The following is a 16,638-nucleotide window of genomic DNA, read 5'->3' on the forward strand; positions in this document are numbered from 1 at the left end:
ATTTTCAGTTTTGTCTTTTGGGGAGGTCCTGAGAAACCATCCCTCTCTGACCTTCTCTGCCTTGTAGCTGTCCAACTGGCTTCCCGAGGAGAGTGATGGTGCTGTCCTCAACTGGGTCAACATCTGGCTCCAGGCCTTTATTCACTTTCAATAAAGCAATTCATTTTCTGATCAGGGGCTGCTCTGCAGTGGGTCCTATATGTAATTTTTTTCAGTGATCCTGACATGACTTAATAAGTCATCAGAATTAAGAACCTTTGCTTTATGTGGTTATCAAGAAGGATAACAGATCCAAAATAGAAATTCAGTTCAACAAGTAAACAGTTTTTCCCTATGCTGGGTTTCTTTTCCGGTTCTTGTTTTGTTTCTTAACTCTTTCTTTTTGACATTTTTTCCAGGTTTTACACTCTGCTGGTGCTGGCCACAGCTCTCTTCGGACAACCACCTTTCAGGAATGTGATTGCGAATGGGCTCGTCCTTGCAAGGCAGGTGCACTCCTGTGTAATGACAAGGTTCTCCATTCCCCTAACCTTCCTTTGTGAATAGAGGAATTCAGGAATGCCCCCCTCTGTTCCTACTATTTCTTCTCTGCTTTTTAAATTTTGCTGCTCTTTTCATCCCACTCCTTTCCTGTGCACTTGTCCGTCTTTTGCGTTCCGTCTCCCACCCACTTCCTCTGTCTTCGGAAGCAGGGCTGGGTTGAGAGCTCAGCCTAATGGAAGGGGAGGTCTTTTCTGGGATCTTCTAGTGATAAAATAATGTGTGTTTTTAGAACTTCATAAAGTTCTTTTGCTTATAGCTCATATTTAATCTGTACACTGGACCTTTAGTATAGATTTTTGTTGTCTTATTTTTAACATGAGGAAGTTATGGGTTATAGAGGTTTCTAGTATTGCATAGGAGTCTTATTCTTCTTTTCCCTGTACTTCCTCAAGTTAGTAAAAGTAAAACATAAATAAAATAAGAAACTATGAATGTTTACATAGGTGCCCAGCTTTATGTGCAGTGAGGGCGTGGCAGTAGGCCCTGTTGTGAGCTATTACACATCTTCACACACTTAATCCCCATAGCTCTTTTGACATTTGAGGAATTGAGGTTCAGGAAAATTAAGTAACTTGCCCAAGTCACACAATAAATAAGTGGTAAATTCAAGTACCCAGGCAGTCTGGCTGTACAGGCTATGCTTTTTCACATTTTCAGTTGAAATTTTTATTGAATTGTAGATTTGCGTGCAGTTGTGAAAAATAACAGAGGCCCCTTTTGAGTTTTCCCAGTTTCCTTTCCTTTGAACATCTCACGGTCCCTCTGTTGCCTTTTCATAACTACAGCCACATCCTCCTGCCCTTTCAGCCTCCTCCCCAACCCCTGGCAACCACTGATCTGTTCTCCATCTCTGAAATGGTATCATTGCAAGTCTGTTATGTAAATAGAATCCTACCATGTATAACTTTTTGGGATTGGCTTTTCTTGCTCAGTGTTACTCCCTGGAGGGTCCTGGGGGGCTTGTGTATCTGGTTCCTTCCTTTTCTTTGCTGAGCATGTGGGTGACCCAGAGTTTGACTCTTCACCTGCTCAAGTGAGTTGTTTCCAGTGTTTCTGACAATGAATAAAGCTGTCAAGTTTGTTGTAAGGTTTGTGTCACTATAGATTTTCACTTCTGTAGGGTAAATGCCTCATCTGTATATTTAACTGTTACACTATAATGTCTTCCTTCATCTCTCCTGAAGCTTCTCTGTTGATTCAACACAGTATTTAAAAAGAAGCTTACAGATACTGACAGACAGCTTTATTGTTGTACTTTAACATTGGCTGTATGCCCTTTGCATTTATGTGTTCCAGTTGAAAATAGCTGTAACCATATATAAAGATAAACTGTGACATTGACTTGTGTTTTTCAAGTGATGGCCAGAAAATGAGCAAACGAAAAAAGAATTATCCAGATCCACTTTCCATCATCCATAAATATGGTGCTGACGCCCTCAGGTAAAAGCCCATGCTTTGCCGTGTGTGTGTTTGTCGTCTTTTTTTTTTTTTTACATTTAATCAATTTATTTATTTATTTTTAATCCTCACCTGCAGATATTTTTCCATTGATTTTGAGAAAGAATGGAAGAGAGAGGGAGAGACTGAGAGAAACATCGATGTGAGAGAAATCATTGATTGGTTGCCTCCTGCAGGAGCCCTGACCAGGATCGGGGCCAGGGAGGAGCCTGCAGCCAAGGTACATGCCCTTGACCGGAATTGAACCCGGACCCTTTGGTCCGCAGGCTGATGCTTTATCCACTGAGCCAAACCAGTGAGGGTGTGTTTGTCATTTTTATGTAAGCATTTCTCATTCTGTTAGTCATGTTCCTTAGATGTGGTTTAGAATTTGCTTTTTAAAAAATGTATCTCTGCTCCAGGGGGGGCTACATTTGTATGATGTTGACTCAAACTCCCCAAACGGGTTTTTAAATAATGATGACATTTTCAAATCCAGAGATCATTGAGTGTTCAAATTAAAAGCCCCCCAGCCCTCTGCCCTGGCAGAGCACACACAGCTGCTCCTGGGGAGTCTTTGGTGCCTGCATTGTTCTGGGAGGAGGGCCTGGCCGATGCCTTTGGGCTCTGCTGCACCCACCACCAGTGGCCTGCACTGGGCTTACATCTCCTTTTATAATGTGCTTGGCCTCATGCATGTAACAGTAAGAGCTTTATCAGTTTTAAATAGACCACGAGAAGAGTATTCATAATTACCCCTTTTGTAGCAGAAATGCTAGTTTTGGTGTTGCCCTGTCAAAATGTCACATAATAATTGTTTACTGTCTACATTCATTTTCGGTATAATTTTTCTCTTCCAGATTGTATCTGATTAACTCCCCTGTGGTGAGAGCAGAAAACCTCCGCTTTAAGGAAGAAGGTGTTCGCGATGTTCTGAAGGACGTGCTGCTCCCTTGGTACAATGCCTATCGCTTCTTCATCCAGAATGTCCTGAGGCTGCAGAAGGTATGGACTGCTGTGCTGTGGTTGAGCTCTGCCTTCCCAGCTGTGTTGAGCTGGATTTGCACAGTCTCTGTGGTGTGGAGGGTCAGAGACACTTGGGAGGCCATCAGTAAAGTTATCCAGGGTCCTTCTTGCACCAGTAGCATGGGACTGGGGCTCCTTGGCAAGCTCACCTGTGCAGACAGCAGCCTCACCTGTAGAAGAGTTGCATTGGACATTCATTTAGTCAGCCAGTCCCACTCCCTTGTGGAACCAGTGTGGGTGGGCATGGCAGAGCCAGTGAAGGATCAGCTACTGTCTCAGAGTAAAGGCCCTCCATGGGTGCCTTTGGGCTGATCCTCTGAGTGAGAGAAATTCTCATTGGGGTCTTCGGACTTAATGATTGTGTTGAAAGTGCCTCCCGAGCAGTGTCCTGCTGCCCATGACATTCTTGGAGAAGCTGCCTCTCCTGCTCCATGACGCAGGCTCCTGTCTTAGCTTTCAGGACTCCATTGGGGTTAGGGCCCGGTACCACTGATCTTTTTACCTCCAGCATCTTACAAGTAGAATTGCTTGGTAAATTACTGTTGACTAAACATGGGATGTTATTCCTTCATGAGAAATTGGTTTGGGAAGCTGAGCTTTGAACATCACACTCCAGCAGTCCGGTCACTTGCTGCTTCTGCCTCTGGCTTGTCTAGGTCTGCTAATAAAGCTTCCCAGGGGACATTTTCCCCTGTGTTTGAGAAAGGCAGTCATTTTCCCCAGGTCCCTAGTGCTCCTGGCTTTTTGTTCCAACCACCTTGTTGGGCCCACAGTTCTTAGGCAGGGCCATTTTGCAGCCTCTGCTGATCTGGCGCCTGATCTGGGCATGGCAGCAAGACACGGGCTCTACAATCAGTGCTCATTTTCAATTTGTAGACAGTCATCCAGTGCTTGCAAATTTTACTGTTGTTCCTCCCTCAGATTTAAAGTAACTGTACCCTATAGTTACTGACAATATTTTGGAATGTTTCTCAATTCATAATCATTCTTTGGTGCAGAAGAATAATTTTTTTCCTAACTTCTCCTTCTCTCAAAAATGTAATTCACTAATTGAAGACTTAATATCCCAGGTTTAGAGCTTATCCTGAAAATATTACTGAAAATTAGAAATTTAGATTGCCAATGGGCCTGAATTGGGGGAGGCGGGGCGTGGTATTGGCTATTTCAGTTTCAGTGCTTTAAACAGCTCATTTCTTTACATTAATTTCCCCAAGCAAACAGAATATTTCAATAATTGTCAATTCCTAGGAGGAAGAAATGGAATTCCTCTACAATGAGAACACGGTTAAAGAAAGTGCCAATATTACAGACCAGTGGATCCTGTCCTTCATGCAGTCGCTCATTGCCTTCTTTGAGACCGAAATGGCAGGTGTGTCTCTCTTTGGCCCTCCTCCCAGGACTAAGGACTCTTAATCTTTATGATTGCCCTTTACATATTTAACTTTTTATTGATAAACAATGGAGATTTTATAGAAATTTTAAGAGATAAAGAACAGTAGATAGTTATTTCTTTCAACACTCAAATATAATTTTGTCAAGGGTAGTTGTAGAAGGTGCTATTCCAAGGCCTGGGGGATCATCTCTGAGGATGCCCAGTGGCTACATCCCTTCATAGGCTCAGTGCTGGGTGACTCTGTGCCTGTTTCCTCGTTTGGGAACCTCAGTTTCTTCCTGTGAAAAACACCTGGCTAGAGTTATTCTAAGGCTCTAATACAGATCATGTACTTCAAGTATCTGGTAGGTAGTAGGTATTCACTAAGTAATACATGTTAGTAGGTCTTTTATTTTTTTACTAGTGCTCCAGTGCATGGATTCGTGCACATTGAAAGGAAATTAATTAGAAGATGGCCAGTGGGGCGGGACTGGGCTAGACGGGCTGGACACACCCTGGAAGCCGACCTCCAGCAGTCCCTCCCTGGCCGACTGCACCTGAGGTGGCACCGCAGCTCAGAGGGAGTCTGCGGAATGAGTGGGGTCCCTCTGGCAGGTAGGGTCCCTCAGCCTGGCCTGCAAGGATTGGGTCTAAAGCAGCTCTCCGACATCTCCTGAGGGGTCCCAGATTGCAAGAGGGTGGTTCTCGGGTGATGTACCCTGGAATCATGCTACCTCTTTTCTGGTTCCAGGGTGCATTACCTGAGAACCCCACTGCCAAGTCACGGCGGCTCGGCAGCTCCTGCCTTGAGCGTCTGCCTGCTGGTGGTCAGTGCATGTCTTAGCTACCGGTTGTAGCGTCTGCCCCCTGATGGTCATTGCACATCATAGCTACTGGTAGGATGGTTGCTCAGCCTTTTATGTATATAGATTTTTTAAATTTCTATTTTCAAGTCTACTTTATTAAGTAAGTGTCCTGTTCAGTCTAGAAAAATTAGGAAATACAGCAAAGCAATAATGAAGTAGACATTTTCCTGTATTTGTTACCTACAGCAATGAATTTGGTTTTATACAGAGGTTGGGAAGTAGGTTATGATGGAACAACCGGAAGTCGGGGTGGAAAATTCTAGAAAGCATTAACTCAGATACCTGAGATGGGTGGGTCTGATGAAGTAGGTGGGCTTCCCAGTGCTGCACACCTTAGCGAGGTTGACCTGCCTCCCTCAGCACCTGTGGGTGCCAGGGGCTGCCATGCAGGTGCAGTGCTCATGGTTTCGAGGAGCAAAGCCACCTTTTGGTGCAGGCAGGGGCCTGCCGTCCTCAGCTGGTGCGTAGCTCCTACTGGAGTAGGTGCCTTTGATCCTGGCACAAAGGACAGTGAGCCCAGGAATTTCCACATGCTCACCAGTCATCTTGACGGACTATGTCCACCCCTTGAACGTAAGGATCATTATGATTGCCAAGCTGTTGGATAGAAGTGACAATAGAAATGAGTGTGGGAAGCAGACTCCTGAGTGGAGTTCACCAGGCTCCCAGGACATGGGCTTACAGCCACACTCACTTCCTCCTCCTGAGTGATGTGAGTGGGAGGGAAGCTGTGCTGGGGCTTATTGCTTGGGGCTCCTGCATCTTTATGCAACTGCCCTCCTGAAGAGTGTGCCCAGTCTGACTGGGTGTTAGAGGTTAGGCAGCTTGTGCACATCAGCTTAGTGGTAAGAAAGAGCCAGATGTGAGAGGCCAGGTGTGCTCCACACAGGCTGTGTGATGCAGCTTGTGCCCTCAGCTCCCTTGTCAACAGAGTCTGAAGTAGCATCCTTGAAGCGTGATGCTTTTATAGTGATTCCAGCGATAGTTGCTACTGCTTCTGTGTGCTCATTACCCATAGGCTTCGTCTCTCTAAGCTGAAACCTGAATATAGGAAGTAGGTTATGATGGCTTCCTGGAAGATGAAAAGTGTAATGAACACTAAGAATAACTTTGGCCTTTTTCTTTTCTTTTCTAATATTTTTTATTGACTTTAGAGAGGAAGGGAAAGGGAAAGAGAGAGACATCATTGATGAGAGAGAATCATTGATTGGCTGCCTCCTTCAAGCCCCCTACTGGGGATTGAGCCCACAACCTGAGCATGTGCCCCTGACCATAATCGAACTCAGGATTCTTCAGGCCACAGGCCGACACAGCAAGCATGTCAAACTCAAAGGCTACCACGGGCCAAGTAAACAAGGTTTAAGTGTATGTGGGCCACAAAAAAAGCTTCCATTTTCATAGAAACGTTGATTTATTTCCATAGAGACATCCTGAATACAAAGGGGTAAAATAAATTAGTCATCGTTATCACAAAATAACTGAACATTTTAATAATAATATTTTTTCTTGAACATTAATGTACCAGACACTGAATGACTGCACAAATTAATAAGCGTGACGCAACTAAACCTATTTTTCTTGTTCTCTGAAAGCTAAATATTTCTTGTTGCGCACCCCAAACAAGTCAGTTCAAGACTAATGACGTGGCCATTGGCTGCTAAAATATTCACTGCTGGTATTGGTGGAGAGAAATGGTGCACCTGCGCATAAGGTGCTTAAGGGAAGTGAATGCAACACAATTCCAGTAATCAGCCATTAGCGAACGTTGTAGTTTGTTATTAATAATTATGTAAAATAGGATATTGTAAAAATTAAGTTATGAAATTTTTATTAAAATGTTTCTTACATATGGTTAAATTGGTTGGGCCGCAGATATATTCTTTGTGGGTTGCATGCAGATCATGGGCTGAGAGTTTGACCTGCTTGCTTTACAGAGTAGGCCTCTGATCACAGACATCATCTGTCTGGGAATGTGCAAACAGCCAGGGACTGGACAGGGATGGGCCTGCAGCACCTCTTTCTGGTCTCTGTGAACCACCGCAGAGAGCAGTTCTGCCCTTGGCAATTTCTCACCATGTTGGCTTAGACCACCAGCATTATTAACAGTCACTGGTCATTAAAATAAATTGTGTTGTTTGAGCGACAGAGTTTCAGTGAAAGGGGATGTGAGTGGGAAAATCCCTAAAATAAGCCTGTGCCTCAAACAAGATGGGCTAAGACACCCTTCCTTTCCTGCTGGCCCTGGAGTTCCTCACAAGAGCCTTCCAGTCTTTCTAATGCTTTACAGAGCTTTTTGCCGTTCATTACCCCCTTTAGCTTTCCTTCTTTGACTGTAGGTATGTCATGGAGATAGTGTGGGTTCGGTTCCAGACCACCATAATGAAGCAAATGTCCAATAAAGAGAATTCTATCTGATAAAAGATGAAAAGGGTAATTAACCGTACCTCCACTACTCTTCCCATTGGCTAATCAGCGAGATATGCAAATTAACTGCCAACAAAGATGGCGGCCGGCAGCCACGCAGCTGAAGTGAGCAGGAGGTATGCTTGCTCCAGTGATGGAGGAAGCCAAGGTTCCCCACCTGCCGCGGCCTGCTCTAAGCTGTGAAAGCAACAGCTCCAAAAGCAACAAAGTTTTAATTATAGAAGCTAAACAAACCCCAAATACCTGCTTTCAGCCAGCCGCAGCCTCAGATCTGAGAGCGCCAGTCACAGCAACAGAGTTTTAATTATAGAAGGTAAATAAATCCCAGAATAAAAAAAAAAAAAAAAAAAAGGTGCGGCTAGAAGCTTCAGTTGCAGGCCAGCCTGAAAACGGCCCTCAGCCCCTCACTCAGACTGTCCAGGCACCCCAGTGGGGACCCCCACCCTGAAGGGGGTGTGGCCAGCCTGCAGACACCCATCAGCCCCTCATCCAGGCTGGCCAGGCACCCCAGCGGGACCCCCACCCTGATCCGGGACACCCTTCAGGGCAAACCAGCTGGCCCCCACCCATGCACCAGGCCTCTATCCTATATAGTAAAAGGGTAATATTCAAACTGACCCTAAAAGCAGAAAGACTGGGAATGACTGGTCACTATGACACACACTGACCACCAGAGGGCAGACACTCAATGCAGGAGCTGCCCTCTGGTGGTCAGTGAGCTCCCACATGGGGGAGCTCTGCTCAGCCACAAGCCAGGCTGATGGCTGCCAGTACAGCGGTGGTGGTGGGAGCCTCTCCCACCTCCTCAGCAGCACTAAGGATGTCTGACTGCAGCTTAGGGCTGTTCCCCGCTGCCAAGTGGACATCCCCCGAGGGCTGCTGGGCTGCCAGAGGGATGTCTGATTGCCAGCTTAGGCCCAATCCCCCGGGGAGCAGGCCTAAGCCAGCAGGTGGTCATCCCCCGAGGGGTCCCAGACTGCGAGAGGGCACAGGCCTGGCTGAGGGGGAACCCTCCCCCCACCCCCGGGCACAAATTTTTGTGCACTGGGTCTCTAGTATACAATAAAGCAAGTCACATGACTTTTTTGATTTCCGTTGAATATGTAAGTTGTACTTAATAGTATTAAGTATGCAATAGCATTGTGTCTAAAACAATGTCCACACCTTAATTTTAAAAACAGTTTACTAAAAAAAAAAAAAAAAAGAAAAAGAATAGTTTAATGCTTGTCGTGGCTGGTGGGGTTCAGTGGTTAGAGCATAGACCTGTACACAGAAGGGTCACAGGTTCAAATTTCAGTTAAGGGTATGTACCTGGTTTGAGGTTTACTCCCTGCCCCTGATTGGGGCACATGTAGCAGGTATCCAGTCGATGTCTCTCTCCTCCTCTCCCTCCTGCCTCCCTTCCACTCTCTAAAAAACAATGGGAAAAAATATACTTGGGTGAGGATTAACAGGAAAAAAAATTGCTGCTAAAAAATGTTAGCCATCATCTGAGCCTTCAGTAGGAGCCGTTTTACTGGTGTGGGTTCTTTCCTTTATTTATTTACTAGAGGCCCAGTGCACAAATTCGTGCATGGATGGGGTCCCTCTGGGTGGCCTGTGAGGATCTTGCCGAAACCCACAGTCCAACCCTGCCTACAACTCCTACTTGCTGCTCCCGCTCATCCTGGCCCCACTGTGCCTGCCGCGGGCTTAACGCCCAATCATTCCCAATCAGAAGACTCTCACGCCGTCGCAGCAGCGCTCGCCAGCCATAAGCCCTGCATCTGGTGCCCTCCTGAGTGAAGTGGCCTGCAGGATTGGGCCAAAACTGTCTCTCTGACATCCCCCGAGGGGTCTCAGATTGCAAGAGGGCACAGGCCAGGCCAAAGGACCCCACTAGTGCATGATCAGGGCCAAGAAGGGACTGCAGGAGGGCCCTAGGGCATGTCCAACCTGTCTCGCTCAGTCCCGATTGGCTGGACCCCAGCAGCAAGCTAACCTACCCCTGGTGGTCAGTGCACGTCATAGCGAGCGGTTGAGCGGCCTTAACATATCATTAGCATATTACACTTTGATGGTTGAATGGTCGACCAGTCACAAAGACGACCAGACACTTAGCATATTAGGCTTTTCTTATATAGGATTTGTTGATTGATATTAGAGAGAGGATGGGGGAGAGAGAGAAACATTGATTTGTTGTTCCGTTTATTTATGCATTCTTTGTTTGATTCTTGTATGTGCCCTGACTGGGGATTGAACCCTCAACCTTGGCATATTGGGATGACACTGGAGCCAAATGAGCTACCTGGCCAGGGCTCTTTCCTTCATCTTGATGCCTGCTGAGTAATCAGGGTGGTGGTGGTGGCTGTGGCATTTTTTAAAATAGGCCAACAATGACTGAAGTTTGCTGCATCAGTTGACTTTTCCTTTCATGAACAGTTTCTCTATAGCATGGGTTGCTGTTTGATAGCATTTTACCCACAGTAGACATTCTTTCAAAATTAGAGTCAGTTTCAGACGCTGTTGCTGCTTCACCAACTAAGTTTATGTAATAGTCTAAATCAGCGGTTCTCAACCTGTGGGTTGCGACCCCTTTGACCAGGGGTCCTCAAACTACAGCCCGCGGGCCACATGCAAATACAAATATTGTATTTGTTCCCGTTTTGTTTTTTTACATCAAAATAAGATTTAAACTATAGTCTGGCCCTCCAACGGTCTGAGGGACAGTGAACTGGCCCCCTGTTTAAAAAGTTTGAGGACCCCTGCCTTTGACGGTTGAACAACCCTTTCACAGGGGTCACCTAAGACCATCCTGCATATCAGATAATCACATTACGATTCATAACAGTAGCAACATTACAGTTATGAAGTGGCAACGAAAATAATTTTATGGTTGGGTCAGAACATGAGGAACTGTATTTAAAGGGACAGAAGGTTGAGAACCACTGTTCTAAATCCTTTGTTGCCATTTCAACGGTCTCCACAGCATCTTCACCAGGAGTAATTGTGCGGCTCTTTCATTTGAGCACTTGGAGGCCATTGTAGTTTTATTAATTGCCTAATTTCAATGTTGTTGTATCTCAGGGACTGGAGAGGCCTGAGGAGCAGGAGAGAGATAGGGGAATGGCCAGTCAATAGAGCAATTGGAACACACAACACTTATCGATTAAGTTTGAAATGTTTTGTGGTAGTTCATGATACCCCAAAACAACAGTTGCAATAGTAACATCAACGACCACTGATCCAAGATTATCATAACAAGTGTAGTAATGAAATAGTTTGAAATATTGAAAGAATCATGACTGACACAAAGCAAGCAAATTATGTTGGAAAAATGGTGCCAATTAACTTCCAGGTTTGCCAGAAGCCTTCAGTTTGTATTTTAAAAAATCTGAAACATAATAAAACAAGTGCAGTAAAATGAGCTATGTTCCTATTTTGGTCTTCAGAAAGCCTATTCTATTTTACTCATGGTTCTTGCTAAGTTTCTCAGTGGCATCATGAAGGATAGCTTGGGCTTGTGGGTTCTCTGGTGGGGCTGGGCTGTGTGTTATATGATGTTGAGCAGCAAGTATCACTGGGCTTCCTTTGCCAGATGCGTGGAGCACCCATATGCTCAGTTATGACAAGGATGTCTCCAGGCATTGCCAGTGTCCCCTGTGGAACAGAGTTGCTCCGGTTGAGAAACTGTGTGTCAGTCTTAGTTGACATACAGAGCAGCACAGTGAAGGAAGTTGGGCCTGTGTGGTGCTCTAGCATTGTACAGCTCCAGGTAAACGTGCCTGCTGCGTCGTGTGATGGGCAGTGTTGGCCTCTTGGCCACATATACAGGATATCCATTTTTCTCACTGACAGTGGCTCACAGGGCAGTTGTGTGCACCACAAGATAGTTTACGGTCATTGAGTATGCCCTCAGTGCAGGAGCCAGTGTGATTGCTTCCCTTTGGTTCATTCTGTCTCAACAAGCATGGGGACCCTTGGATGACAGGGCTACTCGTTCTTTCCTTGTGTCCACTCCTTCCCCAAGCACCCCAAATGCTTAGTCTATTCTCAGTTCCTGATTGATTGATCTTGCTTTTAGCTTATAGGCTCTATACTGTGGTGCCCCGCCTGGTCAAGTTTGTCGATGTTCTGACCAATTGGTATGTCAGGATGAACCGCCGAAGATTAAAGGTAAGTCCAGGCTGTTCTTCAGAAGAGCAGAAAGTGTAGGAAGTGTGAAAATAAGTACAGCCCAATGCCGTAATGTTTTGAAGCAATTTTTTTCTTTTTAGGTTGCATATTAACTCTATTTATTGCCATTTGATGGCTAGGGACCTGTAAGTTTTAAAAGTCATGGTGCATATTTTTAGAACACAATTATGGACATGCCATATTGGAGGGAGGCTCAGGACCACATAGGAGTAAACTAAGCATACCTCTTAAAACCCAAAACAAGTTATGCAAATATTTTCAAATGTCATATACAACTGTGATCTCCAGAGGAACTCTGAGCTATAGAGGGTCAGTTATTGATAAAACTCTTCCTTGAGCATGTTGGGGACTTTTTTTTTTTTTTTTTAAATATATTTTATTGATTTTTCACAGAGAGGAAGGGAGAGAGATAGAGAGTCAGAAACATCGATGAGAGAGAAACATCGATCAGCTGCCTCCTGCACATCTCCCACTGGGGATGTGCCCGCAACCCAGGTACATGCCCTTGACCGGAATCGAACCTGGGACCTTTCAGTCCGCAGGCCGACGCTCTATCCACTGAGCCAAACCGGTTTCGGCCATGTTGGGGACTTTTAATGAATGAATAAGTCCTGTCTCAAGACTTAAGCCATGCATAAACAATCTTCTATCTGCACTAATAAAAGACAAACATGCAAATTGACTGTACCTTCACTATGCCTTAAGCCATACCCACCAGCCAGTCAAAGTGACTATATGCAAATTAACCCAACCAAGATGGCGGCTGGCAGCCACAGAGCTGGAGCAAGCAGGAGGCTTGGTTGCCCTGATGATGGAGGAAGCCAAGCTTCCCACCTGCCACGGCCGGCTCTGAGCTCCACTCAAGGCAACAAAGTTTCAATTATAGAAGGTAAATAAACCCCAGATACCTGCTTTCAGCAGGCCGTGGCCACGGAGCTGGAGTGAGCAGGAGGCTTCCCTCCCACCTGCCCTAGCTAGCTCTAAGCTCCTCTCAAGGCTACAACGTTTCAATTATAGAAGGTAAATATATCGCAGAATAAAAGAAAAAAAGGAGAGGCTGGGAGCTTCCATCACCGGGGGGCTTGGCCAGCCTGAAAATGACCTCAGCCCCTCACCCAGACTGGCCAGGCACCCCAGTGGGGACCTCCCACCCTAAAGGGGGTATAGCCAGCCTGAAAACCGCCATCAGCCCCTCACCCAGGCTGGCCAGGCACCCCAGTGGGGACCCCCACCCTGAAGGGGGTGTGGCCAGCCTGCAGACACCCATCAGCCCCTCACCCAGGCTGGCCAGGCACCCCAGCGGGACCCCCACCCTGATCCGGGACACCCTTCAGGGCAAACCAGCTGGCCCCCACCCATGCACCAGGCCTCTATCCTATATAGTAAAAGGGTAATATTCAAACTGACCCTAACAGCAGAAAGACTGGGAATGACTGGTCACAATGACACACACTGACCATCAGGGGGCAGACGCTCAATGCAGGAGCTGCCCGCTGGTGGTCAGTGCGCTCCCACAGGGGGAGCTCTGCTCAGCCACAAGCCAGGCTGATGGCTGCCAGTACAGCGGTGGTGGTGGGAGCCTCTCCCGCCTCCTCCGCAGCGCTAAGGATGTCCGACTGCAGCTTAGGCCTGCTCCCCGCTCGCAAGTGGACATCCCCCGAGGGCTGCCGGGCTGCCAGAGGGATGTCTGATTGCCAGCTTGGGCCCGATCCCCCAGGGAGCGGCCTAAGCCAGCAGGTGGTCATCCTCCAAGGGGTCCCAGACTGCAAGAGGGCATAGGCTGGGCTGAGGGACACCCCCGATTGCACAAATTTTTGTGCACCAGGCCTCTAGTCTATATATATAAAAGCCTAGGCCACTATTCACCCAGTAGCTATGGCACACACTGACCACGGGGGGTAGATGCTCAACGCACAGGCATGGAAACATGGAACAGACTGATGAATCTCAGAGGGGAGGAGGATGAGGGTGGGAAGAGACTACCAAAGATCTTATATGCATACTAGAGGCCCAGGGCATGAATTTGTACACAGGTATAGTCCCTAGATCTGGCCTGTGGGGTTTGGGCCAAAACTGGGTCTCTGACATCCCCTGAGGGATCCCAGATTGCAAGAGGGCACAGGCCAGGCTGAGGGACCCCACCAGTGCATGAATTCGTGCACCGGGCCTCTAGTGATTATATAATACAGGACATACCCATACCAAAGGCCAGTTAGGTGCCTACCGCCCATCATTTTTGTTGTTTGTGGGTGTTCTGTTTTTTTAAATCCTCCATTGATATTTAGAGAGAGTGTAGGGAAGGGGAGAGAAAGAGAGAGAAACATCAATGTGAGTGTCACATTGACTGATTGCCTCTCGCACATGTGACCGGGTATCGAGCCTGCAACTGAGATTCATGCCCTTGACTGGAATTGAACCTGCAACCATTCAGTATGCTGGCCAGTGCTCTATCCACTGAGGCAATCTGGCTAGGGCTACCCATTAGCTTTTCCTTCAAATGTGTTGATGACAAAAGCCCAGAACAGAAGTAATTCATTTTTGTTAAAATGTGCACATGTATACATGTATGTCTTTATACACACAAAATCTACAAGGACATGCATTAAAATGTTTACAGTAATTTTTTCTGGGTAACATAATTATGGTTGAGTGTTCTTTTTTATCTTTGTTTTTTTAATAATGAATCAATATAATTATTTTTAAATACATAGTATATATGTTTTTTAAAAGTTACCTAAAAGTGCTTTAAATTTTTATGTTAACCCCTAGAGTGCCAGGGAGCGCGATCAAGCTACTCCTGTCTTTTGCCAAAAGTGCCAGGAGCGCTATTGTGCTCCTCCTGCAGTGTCCAGTTATAGGTCTGCTTTTATTAGTGATGATGATATTGCTAAATATGTCAATTCTTGCTGTGAAGATGACGATTTTGTGGAAGATACTGAATATGTAGCTTCATTTACTTGTGATTCACAATTTTTTTCCTAAACTGCTGTAAAATCAGCAAAAATGCCTTGGCAATTTTAGCATAGTTCCTAGGATATTGATTGGCACTCAAAGGGTTAACAACTACTTGTCCATGGTGTGGGAATCCCACTCTCAGATATCGGGTTCTCTTAACTCATCTTTACCTCACAGTTACAGAGCCCTTCTCCATTAGCTTGGCCTCAGGTGGTATGGGAGGGAGTAAGGGTCTCATCCTGGCTTTCTGTCCTGGCCCCAGATCATCTGTGCTAGTCACATCTCCTTGCTCTCTCTGTCCTGTCTGTACAATGTGTACTCCCTAGGGATTGTCTCTCTCTCTCTCTCTCTCTCTCTCTCTCTCTCTTTCTCTCTTTAGTTATGTGCTCCCTATGGATTGTCTCTCCTTTTTTAAAATACAGTTTTACTGATTTCAGAGAGGAAGGGAGAGGGAGAGATAGAAACATCAATGATGAGAGAGAATCATTGATCAGCTGCTTCCTGCACGCCTTCCACTGGGGATCGAGCCTGCAACCCAGGCATGTGCCCTGACTGAATCGAATCCAGGACCCTTCAGTCCACAGACCGATGCTCTATCCACTGAGCCAAACCAGCTAGGGCTGAATTGTCTCTTTTTAATAAATTTCTTACTTGGTTTTAACAGTTCAGTATGTGTTTCTTTTTTATTCACTAGGGCGAAAATGGGATGGAGGATTGTGTTACGGCCCTGGAAACCTTGTTCAGTGTTCTGCTTTCTCTGTGCAGACTGATGGTAAGATTCTTTGCCCCATTCTATAACTCGTCCTGTGGGCTGCTCACAGCGCCCTATTGCTTCATGTCCTCTGTCTGTATTCTGTATTTGGTCCACCGGAAATAGAAATTGAGTTTTAAAGCAACTTAAATCTCTAGTTCCTTTCAGAAATCTTATGTGTGTCAAGTAAGGACCAAGCAATAGTTTCAAAAGTTGGGTTTTGGGGTGATTTCAGGGGGAGGTTGATGGGGAGGTGAAAGGAGGGTTTAGGGGGGATAAATGGTGATGGGAAAATTAAATAAAGGTGGTGAAAAGTTAATACTGTAAAACAATTTGGATTTTTTTTTTCTTTTCACCACTGGCAGTATGTTTCAGGTCAAGGTTCTTGCATCTAGATTGAATTGCCAAAGTTCCCCTAAATATTGGACCTCTTCTTCACTGTCATTGTCACAGTGAAGCTCTTGAACTGACATCTCGCCAAACATATTACAGTTGTTTTACTTGACACATATTCCTACCAATTAAAATATTAATTAAATAACATACAGTATATTTGTACTTGTTTTAATTCCTCATATCCTATTTCGGCTACTCCAGTGGTCGGCAAACTCATTAGTCAACAGAGCCAATGATCAACAGTACAACGAGTGAAATTTCTTTTGAGAGCCAAATTTTTTAAACTTAAACTATCTAGGTAGGTACATTGTTATTAACTTAAGTAGGGTACTCTTAAACTGGCCTTTGCTAAAAACGTCCTCAATCTGATTAAGGTACATTCGCTGAGGTCGACCCCTTCCAACTCTCCCATCTACACTCATTTTGTATACTTGTTTCGTCTATCTCCTTTCCAAAAACTGACTTCTGCGCATGGGCCACGAAGTTTCTATTGCACTGTACATGCGCGCCCACATGTGATATTTTGCGGAAGAGCCACACTCAAGGGGCCAAAGAGCCTCATGTGGCTCGTGAGCCGCGGTTTGCCGACCACTGGGCTACTGCATTGTCAATTAGGTGCCTTCTGTATATTTCCTAAACATACACAGAATGAGAGTCTGCTTTGTATGAGGTCTCGTGCCTGGTTCCTCACA

At 45.7% G+C, this 16,638-nt stretch overlaps 1 protein-coding gene across 8 annotated transcripts in view; it reads left to right on the plus strand.

The window, feature by feature from the left end:
* Positions 1-16,638, plus strand: part of IARS1 (isoleucyl-tRNA synthetase 1) — a 99,093-nt gene that overhangs the window by 47,579 nt on the left and 34,876 nt on the right. For all 8 annotated transcript variants that reach the window (XM_036311191.1, XM_036311190.1, XM_036311189.1 and 5 more), the window contains 6 exons: positions 399-485; positions 1,900-1,983; positions 2,841-2,985; positions 4,255-4,375; positions 11,732-11,823; positions 15,494-15,571. In XM_036311191.1, the coding sequence (XP_036167084.1) occupies positions 399-485; positions 1,900-1,983; positions 2,841-2,985; positions 4,255-4,375; positions 11,732-11,823; positions 15,494-15,571 (607 nt within the window). The remainder of the gene's footprint in view (positions 1-398; positions 486-1,899; positions 1,984-2,840; positions 2,986-4,254; positions 4,376-11,731; positions 11,824-15,493; positions 15,572-16,638) is intronic.

Source organism: Myotis myotis, unplaced genomic scaffold (genome assembly GCF_014108235.1).
Source record: "Myotis myotis isolate mMyoMyo1 unplaced genomic scaffold, mMyoMyo1.p scaffold_m19_p_52, whole genome shotgun sequence".
Taxonomy (NCBI): domain Eukaryota; kingdom Metazoa; phylum Chordata; class Mammalia; order Chiroptera; family Vespertilionidae; genus Myotis; species Myotis myotis.